Source organism: Caretta caretta, chromosome 1 (assembly GCF_965140235.1).
Source record: "Caretta caretta isolate rCarCar2 chromosome 1, rCarCar1.hap1, whole genome shotgun sequence".
NCBI classification, from domain to species: Eukaryota; Metazoa; Chordata; order Testudines; family Cheloniidae; genus Caretta; species Caretta caretta.
Genome location: NC_134206.1, coordinates 214,078,440 through 214,096,967, shown reverse-complemented (window position 1 = coordinate 214,096,967; position 18,528 = coordinate 214,078,440). Strand labels below are relative to the sequence as shown.

General features: G+C 43.0%; 1 protein-coding gene across 1 annotated transcript in view; it reads right to left on the bottom strand.

The window, feature by feature from the left end:
• Positions 1–18,528, bottom strand: part of LOC125623037 (transient receptor potential cation channel subfamily V member 6-like) — a 46,492-nt gene that overhangs the window by 11,737 nt on the left and 16,227 nt on the right. The window contains exons 3-11 of the mRNA XM_048821870.2: positions 17,667–17,789; positions 16,347–16,487; positions 15,728–15,826; positions 15,304–15,479; positions 12,200–12,346; positions 1,517–1,729; positions 1,160–1,246; positions 590–666; positions 89–254 (exon numbers count right to left, since the gene is read on the bottom strand). Coding sequence (XP_048677827.1) covers positions 89–254; positions 590–666; positions 1,160–1,246; positions 1,517–1,729; positions 12,200–12,346; positions 15,304–15,479; positions 15,728–15,826; positions 16,347–16,487; positions 17,667–17,789 — 1,229 coding nt within the window. The remainder of the gene's footprint in view (positions 1–88; positions 255–589; positions 667–1,159; positions 1,247–1,516; positions 1,730–12,199; positions 12,347–15,303; positions 15,480–15,727; positions 15,827–16,346; positions 16,488–17,666; positions 17,790–18,528) is intronic.

The window sequence follows — 18,528 nt, the reverse complement described above, 5'->3', positions numbered from 1 at the left end:
GTTGGAGGAAGTCTGTTCTTCTGGTTTCCACATTCTGGACTTGTGTACTGGGATCAGTCTCTGTGTAACAAGGCTGTGTTGTCCTTACCTTCTGAATCATGATGGTGAAGGGTCCCAGCATCTGAAAGCCTCGTGCAAAGTACATGACATTGCACCATCCCAGCACCAGGGCGAAGGACATGGGGACCACCTCTCCAGTGGTGCTGGTGAGACGCATCACCATGGTCACCAGGATCATACAGGCATAGGTGATGCTGTAGAGGAAGAGGGAGAGCCAGGAGGATCAGCATGGGAATCAAATCATCCTTCTTTCCTTTCTGTTCACACACAGGTACACTCTGTTCCACATCTAGATGAAAACTGGCTAGTGATATCTTTATGCTCATCTGTGCTTGCTCACTTGCCTGGCTGTCGGCATCTCTCTCTCGGTGTCTCTCTCATGCACATAAACTGATGCAGAAAGAGAAAGAAGCAAAGAAAAGCAACACCCAGAAGGGGAGAGAGGGCAGGTCTAATGACAAGGTAAAGAACAGACGGATAGAAAATGAGAGACAAGCTATTTATGAGATTTGAAGAGGTGGAACCTCACATGATGACGTGGAACGGTCCTCCCAGGATGGTTTGTCCGAAGTACTTGGTGGCTCCAACTCTAAGGATATCTGGAATCTAAGAGGAACACTCTGTTAAATTTGGGAATCAACTGGGTTACGCACAAGGAGATGATCAGAATGATAATTCTCAATCTACATAGAGTTCTGTTCATCCATTGATCTTAAATTAACAGCTAATTGTCCTGGATATTCAGGAAATACAGCAACATATGGGGAGGAACATGGAAGCTGTTTAAGAGCACAGAGCATTACACAAACATCCCAGATCCAAGTGGAGCTACATTTGGCCAAAACAGTGGAGCCAACACCCTAACTCTTCTCTGAAGTGCCTGAAATCCTTACTGCCAAGTGGTCACAACATCAGTTTCAGGTCTTATCTGATAGATGACACTTCCAGTAGCATAGTGCTCCATAGGACCCTGCTGAGGCACTAGGGTTCAAAGAATAGCCCCTACTTTGTCACCAACACAGGCCAGTCTCTGTTTAGCTTAAGTAAGCGCTCTCTTGATTAGAATCCAGGGCTGCATGACTCAGAGTGTTGTCCTTACCTCCAAGATCAATATCACTACAGCTCCAATTACTGTGATCAGCTCACCGACCAGCCTGAGCTCATCCTCATATGTCACATAGGATTCCTGAAAGGAGAAAAAGAGGGGCTACTGATTGGTATGGGGGAACACTATTGTGTCTGGAGAGGCCACAAGAGCCATCCAGGTCCAGCCTGAGCACCCAAGACAATAGGACACAGAGAATTTCCCCAACTGTATTCCCGCTCTGAAAAAGAGTACAGGGTGAGGAAATGAAATAAGGCCTAGCTGCAGCCACTGAGGTCAGGAGACAGTAGGATTTCCCCGATAGGTCAGACTGGTGCCCATGTGGCCCGCCAATCCCCATACACAATGCACCTGCAGCATTTTCTGGACGTAGATGGTGTTGTCTCTGTCATTCGTTTTGTTTTCTGATCGAGCTTTCAGAGGTCGGTAAACACAGCACATAGTGAAGCAAATCATGTACAGCACGTAGAACAAGGCCAGGAAACAGAAATAGGGATGTCCATACATATTCCACTTCAGGCTCACCAGCTCCTTCACAGGTGTCAGGTCTAAAATCTGACGGGCCTGAGAGAGAGAGAGAGAGATCGGTTGTTAACTGTGAGAGACATTGGTTTATGGGCACTCTGCACTAGTTCCTGGGAGGACATTAACACAAGCTAATTTCTCCAAAAGCATCTCAGCATGAGGACACTACATTCATCTCATACACAAGCGAATTCTCAGGTCAAGTTGCATCATTAGCCCAGCTAAGAAAAGAGGGAACACCCTTGCACTCTGGTTTATTCGTTTTGGGGGGAGGGGAGGGGAGGGGAGAGGAGAGAGAGAGAGAGAGAGTGTGTGTGTGTGTGTGTGCGCGCACTTACTATCCTGATGTGTTGCTCTGTACTGCTAACTTACTACTGGGTTCTAGACCAGAGGTGGATATATTTCTGCAGTGATTGAATGACCCCTATAAAATCTGTGGGGATGTAAGGCACTGCAGAAAAGAAACTGTATTCTTGAAAACAGTAATCTATTTTTTATGATCTCCTCCATCTAGAAAGATCTCTACCTCTTTTATGAGTAATTTTACACACTGTATGATTTGTATACAATAGGGATGGGCTAACCTCACGATGTCAGTGGTTTTTGAACCTTGCGAACTGTTCTGGAGGTTCATAGGGTGCACAAAACTAGTTCAAGTTTGTGAATCTTCTTTTCCTGTGATTGGAAGTTGTTTTGAAGACTGACTCAATTAAAGTTAAAGGTAACCTGTGTTATATAAGAGACAAGACACCTTCCACTGTGAAAAACATAATCCAGTCATTAAAGGAAAGGACTGGAAGTCAGAACATTGGGTTCTATTTCCAGTAGTGGCACAGATTTCTCAAGTGATCTTGTGTAAGTCACTTAAGTCAGTTTTTAGACAGTGCCTAAACTTAGGCTCCTAAATAAATGGTATGTTTTCCAAAGGCATTTCTATTGACTTCACTGGGAGTTGTGTGCAATGTAATTGCAGCTGTGTCAGTCCCAGGATATCAGAGAGAAAAGGGTGGTGAGGTAATATCTTTTACAGAAGTTGGTCCAACAAAAGATATTACCTCACCCACCTTGTCCCTTGGAGTGCTGGAAATTCTGCATCTGTGGAAAACTTGTCCCCAAAGCTGAAAAATTCTGCCCTTAATGTCTCTGCCTCTTTTTCTCCTCTGTAAAGTGGGTAGATACTTCTCTTAACTTACTGGGTGTTGGTGGTTTGAAAGGCTTGTGGCCAGAGCTTCAGAATTGCTTAACTCCCCTTTAAGCCCCTAAATGAAGATGTCAAATTTTCAAATGTGCTCATCACCCAACAGCTGCCACTGAGAACACCGCAGTGCATCTCCTCAGCAGCACAGGTTATTGGGAGCATATGAGGCCTGTTCTCCACACTGGCTTCCCATAGAATCATGAATCAAATTCAAGGTCTTGGTCCTCCTCTTCAGGTCACTCGTCCTTAGAAGATTGGCTAATGTTCCAGGACGAAGACCATGCTCAACAGCCCTGCTCCTCAGGCACAATGGAACTTTCTACCATCAGGGTAAAGCTCATCTGCACAGGAGACAAAACTTTCCTGGGGTTTGGTCCCAGACTGCGGAATGAAATTCCACAAGAATCAAGGACCATCACAACTTCACCATCATCTTCCCCAAGTGCAAGGCGCACTTCTTCAACCTGCCTTCTCTGACACAAATACAGAACAGTGTATCATAGAATCATAGAATCATAGAATATCAGGGTTGGAAGGAACCTCAGGAGGTCATCTAGTCCAACCCCCTGCTCAAAGCAGGACCAATCCCCAATTAAATCATCCCAGCCAGGGCTTTGTCAAGCCTGACCTTAAAAACTTCTAAGGAAGGAGATTCTACCACTTCCCTAGGTAACGCATTCCAGTGTTTCACCACCCTCTTAGTGAAAAAGTTTTTCCTAATATCCAACCTAAACCTCCCCCACTGCAACTTGAGACCATTACTCCTTGTCCTGTCCTCTTCTACCACTGAGAATAGTCTAGAACCATCCTCTCTGGAACCACCTCTCAGGTAGTTGAAAGCAGCTATCAAATCCCCCCTCATTCTTCTCTTCTGTAGACTAAACAATCCCAGTTCCCTCAGCCTCTCCTCATAAGTCATGTGTTCCAGACCCCTAATCATTTTTGTTGCCCTTCGCTGGACTCTCTCCAATTTATCCACATCATTCTTGTAGTGCGGGGCCCAAAACTGGACACAGTACTCCAGATGAGGCCTCACCAACGTCGAATAGAGGGGAACGATCACGTCCCTCGATCTGCTCGCTATGCCCCTACTTATACATCCCAAAATGCCATTGGCCTTCTTGGCAACAAGGGCACACTGCTGACTCATATCCAGCTTCTCGTCCACTGTCACCCCAGGTCCTTTTCCGCAGAACTGCTGCCTAGCCATTCGGTCCCTAGTCTGTAGCGGTGCATTGGGTTCTTCCGTCCTAAGTGCAAGACCCTGCACTTATCCTTATTGAACCTCATCAGATTTCTTTTGGCGCAATCTTCCAATTTGTCTAGGTCCTCTGTATCCTATCCCTGCCCTCCAGCGTATCTACCACTCCTCCTAGTTTAGTATCATCCGCAAATTTGCTGAGAGTGCAATCCACACCATCCTCCAGATCATTTATGAAGATATTGAACAAAACCGGCCCCAGGACCGACCCCTGGGGCACTCCACTTGACACCGGCTGCCAACTAGACATGGAGCCATTGATCACTACCCGTTGAGCCCGACAATCTAGCCAACTTTCTACCCATCTTATAGTGCATTCATCCAGCCCATACTTCTTTAACTTGCTGACAAGAATACTGTGGGAGACCGTACACATTGTAAAAAACAAAACTCTACCACAACTAAACACTCCACTGCACACACACTTCTCTACCTCTCAGGGGATTGAGAGAGAATGAACCAAACGTGACAAACATTAGTCCCCTTGATTAATGCATTATTGACAGGCATTCACATATAACAATGATGAAGGTAATATAAGAACTTAAGTTACACAGAATAGAGTACATAGTAACTGTTCGTTGCTGAGCTCTTTTGAATACCTGGCCCTTGATTCTCTAATATTTGCAAAGTGTGCAGAGATCCTCAGATGGGAAATGTTCTAGAAGCGTCAAGCATTGTTTTTATTACTATAAATGGGGTGATGTTGACCCTGACCATCAGTCAACATTTGCTAATGGGGAAGGGTCCATCAAAACGTAGGATAATTGACTCCAGGAAATGATGGCAGCTCTGTCTATTTGAGCCAGTTGAAATAGCACTTGAAAAAAGCATTTCTGCAATGGCTATGAAGGATGTATTAGGAATGGGGGCATGGAGAAATGGAAATAAGAATATATTGTAATCATATTCTCTCCCTCTGGCCACCTTTACATTTTTAGGATTTCACAAACAGAATTTCCAGTAGCTCCTGCTGGATGAAGTTCCTCCTGCAAAGGAGCAGGTTTGAGTCTTGCCTTAGTAGGTTTCTAAAGTCCTCACATCAAAGATTTTGTTGGCATTAAACCAATTATCTCCTTTAGGAGAAGAAAGGGAGAGGGCTGGAAGACAGCTGACTGGGAAACGCAGCAAAAGAAAAACAGTCCAGAGAAAACAAGAGAAACATGTGATAACTATACAAAGGGTTTGGCTTGTTTGTTCACCAGCCAAGGAGTTCATAGATATAAAATAATCCTATAAGTGTATGTCAATCTTTTTATTGAGGTTTTAACTGCAAGAGTAAAAATAACACTGCACTGTTTTTTTAGTTTTCATATGTGAGTTTTTTCCACAACATTAATAAGGCACCTACAGGCTATTACAAAACTGAAATCAAGCCTGTAACTACAGAATGAAAAGAAGAAAAAATTTCATAGATCTGCCATAGGATCAGACTGAGAAAATCATTTACAGCTTTTCAGTAATCAATGCTTAACACATCCTTTTGCAAAGATTCTGAATTATAGATAGTTCTTTCATGGGAACATTTTGGTACATACTGTTATGGGAAAAGCCCATAGAATTTAAAAGGCATGAGACAATAGGATTCTATAGAAATGTCTCTAAATGTCCTGTCCAATGTAACAGAGAATGTTCTATAAAATTTCTTTACTAATATAAAATACTTGTTAGGGTATTCATAGAATCATAGACTATTAGGGTTGGAAGGGACCTCAGGAGGTCGTCTAATCCAACCCCCTGCTCAAAGCAGGACCAATCCCCAACTAAATCATCCCAGCCAGGGCTTTCTCAAGCCTGACCTTAAAAACTTCTAAGGAAGGAGATTCCACCACCTCTGTAGGTAATGCATTCCAGTGTTTCACCACCCTCCTAGTGAAAAAGGTTTTCCTACTATTCAACCTAAACCTCCCCCACTGTAACTTGAGACCATTACTCCTTGTTCTATCATCTGCCACCACTAAGAACAGTCTAGATCCATCCTCTTTGGAACCCCCTTTCAGGTAGTTGAAAGCAGCTATCAAATTGTGTCCCTGTTCTAGAATTGTACACTTTGGTTAAAAGTTTTTAAAGGAAGATACACACAGACTGTCTGACTTCCTAGACATGGCCCATAGAAAGGAGATATTTTATATATTTGAACTGAAAAACAAAGCCAAAAGATTGACACAGAGGCCATTCTCGTCAATAACTTCACTGTAGTGATGTAGGTCCTGATCCTAAGAGGTGTAAATCAGTATAGCTCAACTGAAGTAAATGGAATTATGCTGGTTTATTCCAGATGGGCCTTGGGACTCAGTTTTTCTCTCCCATATGTGAACGTAACTCCCACTGACTTCAGGAGAAATTTCACCCATGTATTCAAAGGCAGAATTAGGTACATAGCTGATACGTTTATGGTGGATCAAAGTCTGCTTCAGAGGTCAAGAGAAATAGTTTATACAGACATCAGTCATAACATGCTAAGGCAAGACTCAAAGCCAGCTGCTTACTGCTTCAGCAGAAGTCAGCATATGATGTTATTTCACTTGAAAGTTATTCACATATTAAAAAATGAACCTCAGGGAATTTATTTGTTTGCTCTCAAAGAGAGTTGGCCAGGTTAACAAGCTCCTCACTGGCAAACAATTTATGTTTCAAAGAGTTCACAGTTGGTTTACCACTGAAGGTGAATGAGTTCTTTCTCCAAAAAGGAAAATGGATGGCAGATTTCTAACTCATTTAGAATTAGTCTGAGTTATGACAGTTCTTTGCAGAGACAGCAAGAGAATGAGATCTATTATTGTTCTAGGAAGGACTTTAAGAAATCCTATGATTCCCAAACATTTGGGATCATGATACATTCCTATACACCCTGAAATACAGGAGTTCCTGATATCAGATATTTTTAGGGGCAAGAAGCAGGTAAATCTTTCCTAATTTGATTAGCAATGGACAACAAGTAAGATTCTCAGGCCAATGAAATATTATATTTGCATATTTTAAACAATCTGTACATTTGTTGCCCATTTGTTGCCAATACCCATTTGCTTCAACTATACCAAGTCCTAGGTGTCTTCTCTAAGCCTGAGATTTTTGTATGAGATACGTGGAGACGTATGGGGCTAAATTCAGAAGTATGAGCTAGATACCCTTACACCCAGTTCAGACTCCCCAAAATCTATTTACAGGTGTACAGAGTCCAAGTTTGGCCAGCTTATGTACCCAGAAGCAGGAAAAAAGTTGTAAATTAAATTAAGGACTGAGAGGCTACTTTAAACTACACATTCAATCTAAATAAACTGGACAATCCAGGAAGTTTTTGGAAAGCGTAGGGGACAATTTCCTGGTGCAAGTGCTAGAGGAGCCAACTAGGGGGGGAGCTTTTCTTGACCTGCTGCTCACAAACTGGGAAGAATTAGTAGGGGAAGCAAAAGTGGATGGGAATCTGGGAGGCAGTGACCATGAGTTGGTTGAGTTCAGGATCCTGACACAGGGAAGAAAGGTAAGCAGCAGGATACGGACCCTGGACTTCAGGAAAGCAGACTTCGACTCCCTCAGGGAACGGATGGGTAGGATCCCCTGGGGGGCTAACATGAAGGGAAAAGGAGTCCAGGAGAGCTGGCTGTATTTCAAGGAATCCCTGTTGAGGTTACAGGGACAAACCATCCCGATGTGTCGAAAGAATAGTAAATATGGCAGGCGACCAGCTTGGCTTAACGGTGAAATCCTAGCGGATCTTAAACATAAAAAACAAGCTTACAAGAAGTGGAAGGTTGGACATATGACTAGGGAAAAGTATAAAAATATTGCTCGGGCATGTAGGAATGAAATCAGGAGGGCCAAATCGCACCTGGAACTGCAGCTAGCAAGAGATGTTAAGAGTAACAAGAAGGGTTTCTTCAGGTATGTTGGCAACAAGAAGAAAGCCAAGGAAAGTGTGGGCCCCTTAATGAATGAGGGAGGCAACCTAGTGACAGAGGATGTGGAAAAAGCTAATGTACTCAAGGCTTTTTTTGCCTCTGTCTTCACAAACAAGGTCAGCTCCCAGACTCCTGCGCTGGGCATCACAACATGGGGAATAGATGGCCAGCCCTCTGTGGAGAAAGAGGTGGTTAGGGACTATTTAGGAAAGCTGGACGTGCACAAGTCCATGGGGCCGGACGAGTTGCATCCGAGAGTGCTAAAGGAACTGGCGGCTGTGATTGCAGAGCCATTGGCCATTATCTTTGAAAACTCGTGGCGAACGGGGGAAGTCCCGGATGACTGGAAAAAGGCTAATGTAGTGCCCATCTTTTAAAAAGGGAAGAAGGAGGATCCTGGGAACTACAGGCCAGTCAGCCTCACTTCAGTCCCCGGAAAAATCATGGAGCAGGTCCTCAAAGAATCCATCCTGAAGCACTTACATGAGAGGAAAGTGATCAGGAACAGTCAGCATGGATTCACCAAGGGAAGGTCATGCCTGACTAATCTAATCGCCTTCTATGATGAGATTACTGGTTCTGTGGATGAAGGGAAAGCAGTGGATGTGTTATTCCTTGACTTTAGCAAAGCTTTTGACACGGTCTCCCACAGTATTCTTGTCAACAAGTTAAAGAAGTACGGGCTGGATGAATGCACTATGAGGTGTGTAGAAAGTTGGCTAGATTGTCGGGCTCAACGGGTAGTGATCAATGGCTCCATGTCTAGTTGGCAGCCAGTGTCAAGTGGAGTGCCCCAGGGGTCGGTCCTGGGGCCGGTTTTGTTCAATATCTTCATAAATGATCTGGAGGATGGTGTGGATTGCACTCTCAGCAAATTTGCGGATGATACTAAACTGGGAGGAGTGGTAGATACGCTGGAGGGCAGGGATAGGATACAGAGGGACCTAGACAAATTGGAGGATTGGGCCAAAAGAAATCTGATGAGGTTCAATAAGGATAAGTGCAGGGTCCTGCACTTAGGACGGAAGAACCTAATGCACCGCTACAGACTAGGGACCGAATGGCTAGGCAGCAGTTCTGCAGAAAAGGACCTAGGGGTTACAGTGGACGAGAAGCTGGATATGAGTTAGCAGTGTGCCCTTGTTGCCAAGAAGGCCAATGGCATTTTGGGATGTATAAGTAGGGGCATAGCGAGCAGATCGAGGGACGTGATCGTCCCTCTCTATTTGACATTGGTGAGGCCTCATCTGGAGTACTGTGTCCAGTTTTGGGCCCCACACTACAAGAAGGATGTGGATAAATTGGAGAGAGTCCAGCGAAGAGCAACAAAAATGATTAGGGGTCTGGAACACATGACTTATGAGGAGAGGCTGAGGGAACTGGGATTGTTTAGTCTGCAGAAGAGAAGAATGAGGGGGGATTTGATAGCTGCTTTCAACTACCTGAGAGGTGGTTCCAGAGAGGATGGCTCTAGACTGTTCTCAGTGGTAGAAGAGGACAGGACAAGGAGTAATGGTCTCAAGTTGCAGTGGGGGAGGTTTAGGTTGGATATTAGGAAAAACTTTTTCACTAGGAGGGTGGTGAAACACTGGAATGCGTTGCCTAGGGAGGTGGTGGAATCTCCTTCCTTAGAAGTTTTTAAGGTCAGGCTTGACAAAGCCCTGGCTGGGATGATTTAGTTGGGGATTGGTCCTGCTTTGAGCAGGGGGTTGGACTAGATGACCTCCTGAGGTCCCTTCCAACCCTGATATTCTATGATTCTATGATTCTTAGAATACCCTATTTTTGTTTCTCTTGCTACACTCCTCTTCCAAGCCCATCATTCCAGCTTAGACTCCCTTAGACGTGGTGGGTGCTGTGCATGGGGTGTGCATAGCTAAGTTACATGCTGGTAAGTAGGTGTGAGTCTAAGGGCTTGTCTAGATGATGAGTTAAGTGCGTGGGAAGCTGGGCTGTAAATCTACAGCGCACTAACTGGGTATATGGACCCTGTCCCTGTACCATGCACTAAAAGTTGCTTAGTGCGCTGTGATCTACTCAACTTTGAAAGAGAGGTAGATCAAAGGGCACAAACTTTAAGCCTGCGTCTGAGCTAGGGGTGCGATTTCCTTGTTTGCGTATACACTAGCTCTCATCAGGTTAGCGTGAGTATAAACAGCAGTGTAGCCACAGTACATACAATATTTTCTGTTTCGTACACAAATTACAAATATTCACCTGAATACAGGCTTTTGTCTTGAAAACAATCTATAATAAGCTTAAAATCCTCTAGTTGCCTAAAATGGTGGCAGTGTATCACTGATATTGAACTAGTCCAGTTATGGTAGCAGAGGTGAGGATTCTGTGAGCCTAGTATGGAGCTGAACCCAAATGAATATAAATGAGGAGATTTAGCTTCTTCTGACCACCACCCCCCCCATCCCTTGCCCAGGGCCTGATTCTCCTCTCACATCAGTGTAAAACAAAAGTAACTCAACTGATGCCTAAATCCCACTGAACTGAGTGTCAATGCAGGTTCTGCTCCTGACTTCCTCTGCGACCTTGGGCACTGCACTGAGTGGAAAACTGTCAAAAGCACCTAAGTGATTTAAGAGCCTAAGGTCCATTTTCAAATGGGATTTAAGTGGTTTTTTGAAATTTTACCAGTAATCTCTCTGTGATTCAGCTCCCAGACATGAACATTTCTCCCATTCTTGTCCTTTTAAACTGTAAAAGGACAAGGATTATCTCTTGGCATGTATTTGTACAGTGCCTAGCATAATAGGGCCTTGATCTCAGTTAGAGCCTCGAGATACTACTGCAGTGCAAATAACTTATAATAATGGAGTTACAGCAGAGCAAAAGTGGGTGTGTAAGTTACAGAAGGGTTTGAATGGGAAATAGTGCTTTAACAGTATGATCCATATATGTATGGGATAGAAAAGGAAGGGCTAGTCTGACAACAAATGTAATTTTCAGTGTTTGAGAAAGAGTTATTACATAGTATGAGCCCATCATGTTTTCCTCTATTTGGGAAAATGGCTTTCTGGACATTATTTAGCTCATGGCATCAAGAATTGTGGATCTGCAAATGTATGCATGTCTTTGGAAGAAAGGGAGTCATCAGAATTTATTTTAAATGTTGGAATTAGTCTCCTGGACTGGCTCTCAGGTACTTTTTATAGATCTGTTTCATAATGTATACTGTCCTCTCAATGCTCACAGATACCAACTCATTCAGGGATTTAAGGGATGCTGAATATAGGGAAAAAAACATAGTGACATCAGCATATTTTCCCACGGTTTCTCGTAGCTGGAAGAGGCATCATTCATTTTTGATCTAGGACTATCTATTTCATAAGTGTTTCTAGACTCCTGCTGTATGGAAATTAAATAACATAACTAACAATGTGCTGGATTTGTTTCCCCTTCTTATAATTTCAGTATCTATTGATATTTTCCATATATTAGGAGGTCTAGCTCATTGCTTGTTGATGTCATTACAATTAATGCTTTAGGACACTAACTGAACCTTGAAGATGTTTGCGTTTTCTCTGTAAGGAAACCTGTTGTTGGAGGGTATCTTTTTTTTCCCCAACGTCAAACCTGGATGGGTTTTATCCATTTTTGTTTCAGAAGATAATTTGGAATATTAGTTAATGAGGGACATAATTATCAAACTTTGCATTTCTAAAGCACCTTCCAGCCCAGGAACTCAAAGCACCTTGATAACTGTTAAGGAAAAGCTCACAACACCCCCATGATATAGGCAAGGAGTATTACAGCTGCACAGAATACTTCTTATTTATGTCTGTGATACTACAGAATCACAGAGCACCTTCTGCTGAATTAGCGACATCGCCTCCTGTAGCTTTAGCATCCTTGGGCGTATTGAACATGGCACAGAGCCTAAGGCAACATTCTTTAAACCAGCCTCTCAGACTGCAAGTCTATGGTGTAACTGCCGTGTAGAATCATATTTGCTGTGTCACAAAGGGTTTGCTGCATTTCACTTGTTCCCTGTCTCAAATGGGCAAGAAGTGCCAGACCTTGTGGGCTATATGGAATAGCCTCACAGCTGGAACTTTCAGTGTCCATTTGGATTTCTCTTTTCATAACAAACATTTTCTGTACAGAGAATCTGACACACACACACGCACCCCACAGTGTACCTCTCTCTTCTTGGTTGAGACAACAAGCTCCAGGAAGGACTGGTCTTCACCCCAGGAGTCAATTTCCGTGAGGTCATAGAGGACAGAAGTCACAGGGCCAAAAGTCCACAGAGTGTGCTTTCGCTTCTGCATGAGGTGCTGAAACATCTGAGGAGTAAGGAGAGGGATGGTGCGGAATCAGTCAATGCCCAGGAATTCATGCAATTTACAGTACACATATGCCAAACTGGGTAAAACAAGTTCTGCATTAAAATTTGGCACTGGGTCTTTTTGCAGTTTTCATATCTTGCAAAGGTTTGCTTTTCTGTGCCATTGACAAAATGGCTGCTGCTGCATTAACAAACTCTACATCCAACCATCTGCCGCACACAAAGTGCTGAAGCCTCCTCTAGCTCAGGTGTCATTTTTAGCACCTTCAAGCAAAAATAAAATCACAAAAAAGGCAATTTCGGGGATGAAACGAGCTCATTTGTAAGAAAGTGTTTTTTTAAAAATTATCCCGTCTCCCCCACAAGTTCGAGCAGTTTCACCTTTTGTCACAAATATTTCACACAGATCTATCTAGGGCGACACAGGGGGCTGCTATTCTGGAAGACATCAATGAACACTAAGCCTAATACCTTGCCTACAGTGGTGGCCAATAACAAATACTCTGGAGAGAGGCATTAAGCCCCAATATTTATATCTGTGTATTTTCAAGCATCTAGAAATGCAATATTATGGCGGGAGGGGAGGAATTTCTTCTTGATCCCCAGCTGATGATCAATTCATGCGTTGCGGTAGAAGGATTAGCCTAGCCAGCTGGTGTAAATTAGCTTAGCTCCATCAACTTGAGCTGAGGACCTGATTCTCAATTCTCCTTTGTGTACGTGTCTAATCTAGCACTGAGCCTGTATCACCAAATTGAGATCTAGATCTGAATTTCATCCAAACTGGCCTTACCTGTTTGAAATTTACTAAGATATCTGACTGAATGCCATCTTGTGGCCATGGATTCCACAGCTTAATTACATGCTGGTCGCAAAAAAAATTCCCTTTACTCTGTTTTAAAGGCAACCTGGTAAGGGGGGGAAGTGTTCTTGTCCTATATTGGTACATAAAAAGAGTCCTGACATTTTTGTGTGTGTTTGTTTAGGGGAAAGTCTGGATGATTTCCCACCATTTTGTTTTTATTCGGGCTGTCAATTAATCACAGTTAACTCATGCGATTAACCAAAAAATAATAATCATGATTTAAAAAATTAATTGTGATTAATTGCACTGTTAAACAATAGAATACTAATTGAAATTTATTAAATATTTTGGATGTTTTTCTACGTTTTCAAATATATTGATTTCTATAACAACACAGAATAGTGTACAGTGCTCACTTTATATTATTATTTTTATTACAAATATTTGCACTGGAAAAATGATAAACAAAAGAAATAGTATTCTTCAATTCACTTCATACAAGTACTGTAGTGCAATCTCTTTATCGTGAAAGTGTAACTTACAAATATAGATTTTTTTTTTGTTACATAACTGCACTCAAAAACAAAACAATGTAAAACTTTAGAGACGACAAGTCCACTCAGGCCTACTTTTTGTTCAGCCAATCGCTAAGACAAACAAGATTGTTTACATTTACAGGAGATAATGCTGCTTTCTTCTTATTTACAATGTCACCTGAAAGTGAGAACAGGTGTTCGCATGGCACTTTTGTACCTGACTTTGCAAGGTATTTACATGCCAGATATGCTAAACATTCGTATGCCCCTTCATGCTTTGGCCACCTTTCCAGAAGACATGCTTCCATGCAGATGATGCTCATTAAAAAAATGTGTTAATTAAATTTGTGACTGTACTCCTTGGGGGAGAATTATATGTCTCCTGCTCTGTTTTACCCACATTCTGCCATATATTTCATGTTATAGCAGTCTCGGCTCCTGACCCAGCATATGTTCATTTTAAGAACACTTTCACAGCAGATTTGACAAAATGCAAAGAAGGTGAGATTTCTAAAGATAGCTACAGCACTCGACCCAAGGTTCAAGAATCTGAAGTGCCTTCCCAAATCTGAGAGGGACAAGGTATGGAACATACTTTCAGAAGTCTTAAAAGAGCAACACTCAGATGCAGAAACTACAGAACTCGAACCACCAAAAAAGAAAATAAAGCTTCTGCTGACTCAGATGGTGAAAATGAGCATGTGTTGTTCCACTCTGCTTTGGATCATTATTGAGCAGAACCCATCATCAGCATGGATGCATGTCCTCTGGAATGGTGGTCAAAGCATGAAGGGACATATGAATCTTTAGCACATCTGGCACATAAATATCTTGCGACACCAGCTACAACAGTGCCATGTAAATGCCTGTTCTCACTTTCAGGTGACATTTTAAAGAAGAAGTGGGCAGCATTATCTCCTGCAAATTATAACCAAACTTGTTTGTTTGAGCTATTGGCTGAAGTAAGACTGGGTGGGTTTCTAGGCTCTAAAGTTTCACATTGTTTTATTTTTGAATGCAGGTTTTTTTGTACATATAATTCTACATTTGTAAGTTGAACATTCAAGATAAAAGAGATTGCAATACAGTACTTGTATTAACTGAATTGAAAAATATTATTTCTTTTGTTTTTTACAGTGCAAATATTTGTAATAAAAATAATAATATCAAGTGAGCACTGTACACTTTGTATTCTGTGTTATAATTGAAGTCAATATATTTAAAAATGAAGAAAACACCCAAAAATATTTAAATAAATGGTATTCTATTATGGTTTAACAGTGCTAATTTTTTTAATCGCTTGAAAGCCCTAGTTTTTATATTAGAAATTCAGTTCTTGTCTACACTGTTTTTCTTGGAAGATTGTGGCTGACTGGAGAAATGCTAAATGTATGGCATCGAGAGTAATGAAGGCTAGGTAATGGAGAGAAGTTCCCTGGTCCTCCATGTCCGTGAAGATCCACAGCAAAGGAAGAAAGACAAGACTTGATATTCCTTTTCTACACAATTAATAGGCTACCTGGATGCCAGTCGCCTTAGACACAGAACACCTGAGCTACCCATTTCTGAAAGCCTTCTTCTGTGAAGAGCTAACTGTGCTGTGAATGAACTTACCACAGTGTTGCCTTCCACTCCAGCCAGTTTGAACGGAGTGAGCCCCTCACTGTTTGGAATTGAGTCCAGGGTTCCCAGACTCCCATCGCTCTTGTCATAGGAGAGAAGCAGGTTGTACATTTGGCAGGCAAAAGTCTTGTTGGGCTGGAATACGAGGATGTGGAGAACAGTGTTGCCTATGGAGGAAGCAATGCAGGGACCATGAGACATGATACAGACTCAAACAGCTGATGTGCATTAAAAATAATTCTTGATTAACAAAACTAAGGAGCATATCATTGATTGATAACATTAACATCTTCTTACATTTCCCTAGCACCCTCCATACCAGAGACTGCACGTGGAGTAAAGTAACTGCTCAGTGTGTGTAAAAGTGGCAGAACTTGGCCATACACAAGTCACTTGGCCCATGAAGAACTCTTACCCAGAGAGTCTTGTGCTCTGATGTCAGCTCCATTTTCAATGAGCAACCGGACGATCTCCTCACTCCCCACGCAGGCAGCAAATGATAGAACATGCTCCCCTGAAGAGGAAGCGACAGAGGGAAAATACAACCCAGACCACAAGGAAATAAGCACACAAGCCAGACGGAGACATGTATGGGAATCTGTGCATGCTGATCAGTCTGAGCTTGGGAAGGGAAGAGAGTTACCCAGAAGTTCAATAAATTCCACCCCTCAAAAAAGTCATACTACTGAGTGAAACACATCCCCCCCCCACCCCCTCCTCCCGTCAATATGACAGGATGGGTCACAGCTCGGGGAGACCTAGGCTCTTAGAAAGGACACCATTTAGCTAGTTGACAGGTGAGAGAATTGCTGCTATGCTGCTAGGATGATCTGTGTTTAAAATGAATTGGCGTGCCTGGTAAAAACTGTGTAACTGACAGCCCTGGAGAGCAGAGCCCTGTATTTATCTAGAGTGGGTATAGCATGGGCAGCATCACTGCAAGCCTTCCCCACACTCCCTCCATCACCCAATCCTCTAGTAAGAGAGAAGGAAAAGAAACCCAGTCTGTCCTGGGAGCTGCAGACAGGACGTACCAAAGTAGATAAGGTTATGGGCACTGCGCCTGAAGAAAAGTCCAGTGGCCCGTGGGCTGGAGACATTGGCCCCCTTCTTGAGCAAAGCCTTCACCAGATTAATGTTCTGATTCACTGCAGCGATATGGAGAGCTGTCTGCCCTGCAACACACGTGCACCCAAATAAAACACATCCTCTGGGAAATCCACCTCCAGCCATTAAAGCAGAAATCAGTGATCTGCGCCCAGGTTTATTGTGTGTACATTGTGAAGTTTAATAGGCTTGTGCCAGAAAGAGTTCTGCCACTTGCCAAGAAGATGCGCAGGCTGCACGTTTGAGATGTTTGCTAGTGGAGACAGAAGAAACACTTGGGCAGCTTGAACGATGGCTTTCCATGAGGCAGAGAGGTGCCAGGCTCATCTGGCAAGTGAACTGAGAGCCCAAATACTCAGATGAAGACCCTGTTTTTTCTCACGGGGAATGAATAGCAGGTTAAGCTGTGACTAGACAGGGACACCAGCTTCAGTTCTCAAGATGGAGATTGGGGTAAAAAACCCTCTTTTTTAAAAAAAAATATTTTGGAGAGGAACATTGTTGTTTAGAATCCTAGCTTGGCATTCCTGTTTCTGCAATTGCACTTATTCTTTCAGACCTGGCTCCATTTTCCTTCCCTATTTTTGAATCTGGCCATTTAGCACCATTTAAATCTTTAAAAAAATTTCAGCTGTATATGCTTACCCTCACTATCTGCCTAGCTCTTGATGCTTTAGAGCCCTTTCCCTGAGTAGTTGTGCAAGGGGAGGGAGGAGTTAACCCTGGGATCACTGAGGACCAGATAACTGAACATCAAAAATCTAATATAGTATAAATAGCATGATAATCATTTTCCACATTCCATTGCACAGCCAGCTGATCCAACAGGGACCAGAGCCTGTCCTTTGTGTATCTGTGTGACTGTTCCTATGCAGGTTTCAGAGTAACAGCCGTGTTAGTCTGTATTCGCAAAAAGAAAAGGAGTACTTGTGGCACCTTAGAGACTAACCAATTTATTTGAGCATTAGCTTTCGTGAGCTACAGCTCACCTCACAAAAGCTTATGCTCAAATAAACTGGTTAGTCTCTAAGGTGCCACAAGTACTCCTTTTCTTTTTGTTCCTATGCAGAGTTCAACCCCAGGTTACACCAAGCAAACAGGAGACATTTGAGGACTTGTTTCACAATGCTATAGTTTAGCAATACAGCAAAACAGGAGATCTCTAACCCACTGTCCTCACTGGGTAATATTTATTTCCTGACTCTCCAGAGGGATCCCAGTTCAGTCTCATGTCTTGGTGATGGTACCTTCATATAGCTCCGATGTCATCCTCTCATTAATGAGTTCTGGAGCTGCCTCCATCAGAGCCTGAGCAGCCTCCATATTATCATACAAGGCAGCCACATGAAGAGCTGTTTCTCCCACTGCGCCTGGAGAGAGTGGGAGAAGCATTCAAGTCATCTAGTCATTCATATGTATAAGACAAAGCTGAGCACAGATTTCATATTAATGGTGGGAGCTTTCTGAGTGGAAGTGAAGTCTAGCAAATAGAGGGACTCAGGAAACCTGGGTTCTATTTCTGACTGCCACTGGCCTGCTGTGTGACCTTGACTTTCCCTTTCCATGCTTCTGTTTCCCATCCCATCCTTTGTCCTTCTTGTCTTGTAAGTTCTTTGGGGCAAGGATTACTTCTTACTGTGTCGGTGCAGTGACTAACACAATGGGCCTCTGATTTCAGTTGTGGCCTCTAGGCACTACTGTAATACAATAATATGCCAGTGTGGAAGAGAGTTTCTCAAAGGTGATGGGTGGAGATATTTATTGCAGAGAACAGTCCTACAGTAGGCTGGGTAGGGCAAGGGAGAAGAGAGGCCTAGACAAACTATTACCCAATAGGTCTTTTCCACCTCTAAGTTTCACAGTACGAGCTGAATAGTTCTTTGATAGAATAATTGGGACTGAACTAGGAATTTTACTTTGAGGCAGTACTTAGGCCATTGGATTCCTCCTTTCCTCCTGCTCCAAAAGCCCAGGCCTTAGACACTCTCCTTCAGCTGTTAGCAGTAAAAGGGCTAAGGATATACAGTCAGGCAGTTCTGATACCACGCACGGGAAGGTAGTGGTGTGCACAAACACTGCAGTAGTGTCTTGGTTTCCCGAGGAAGAATG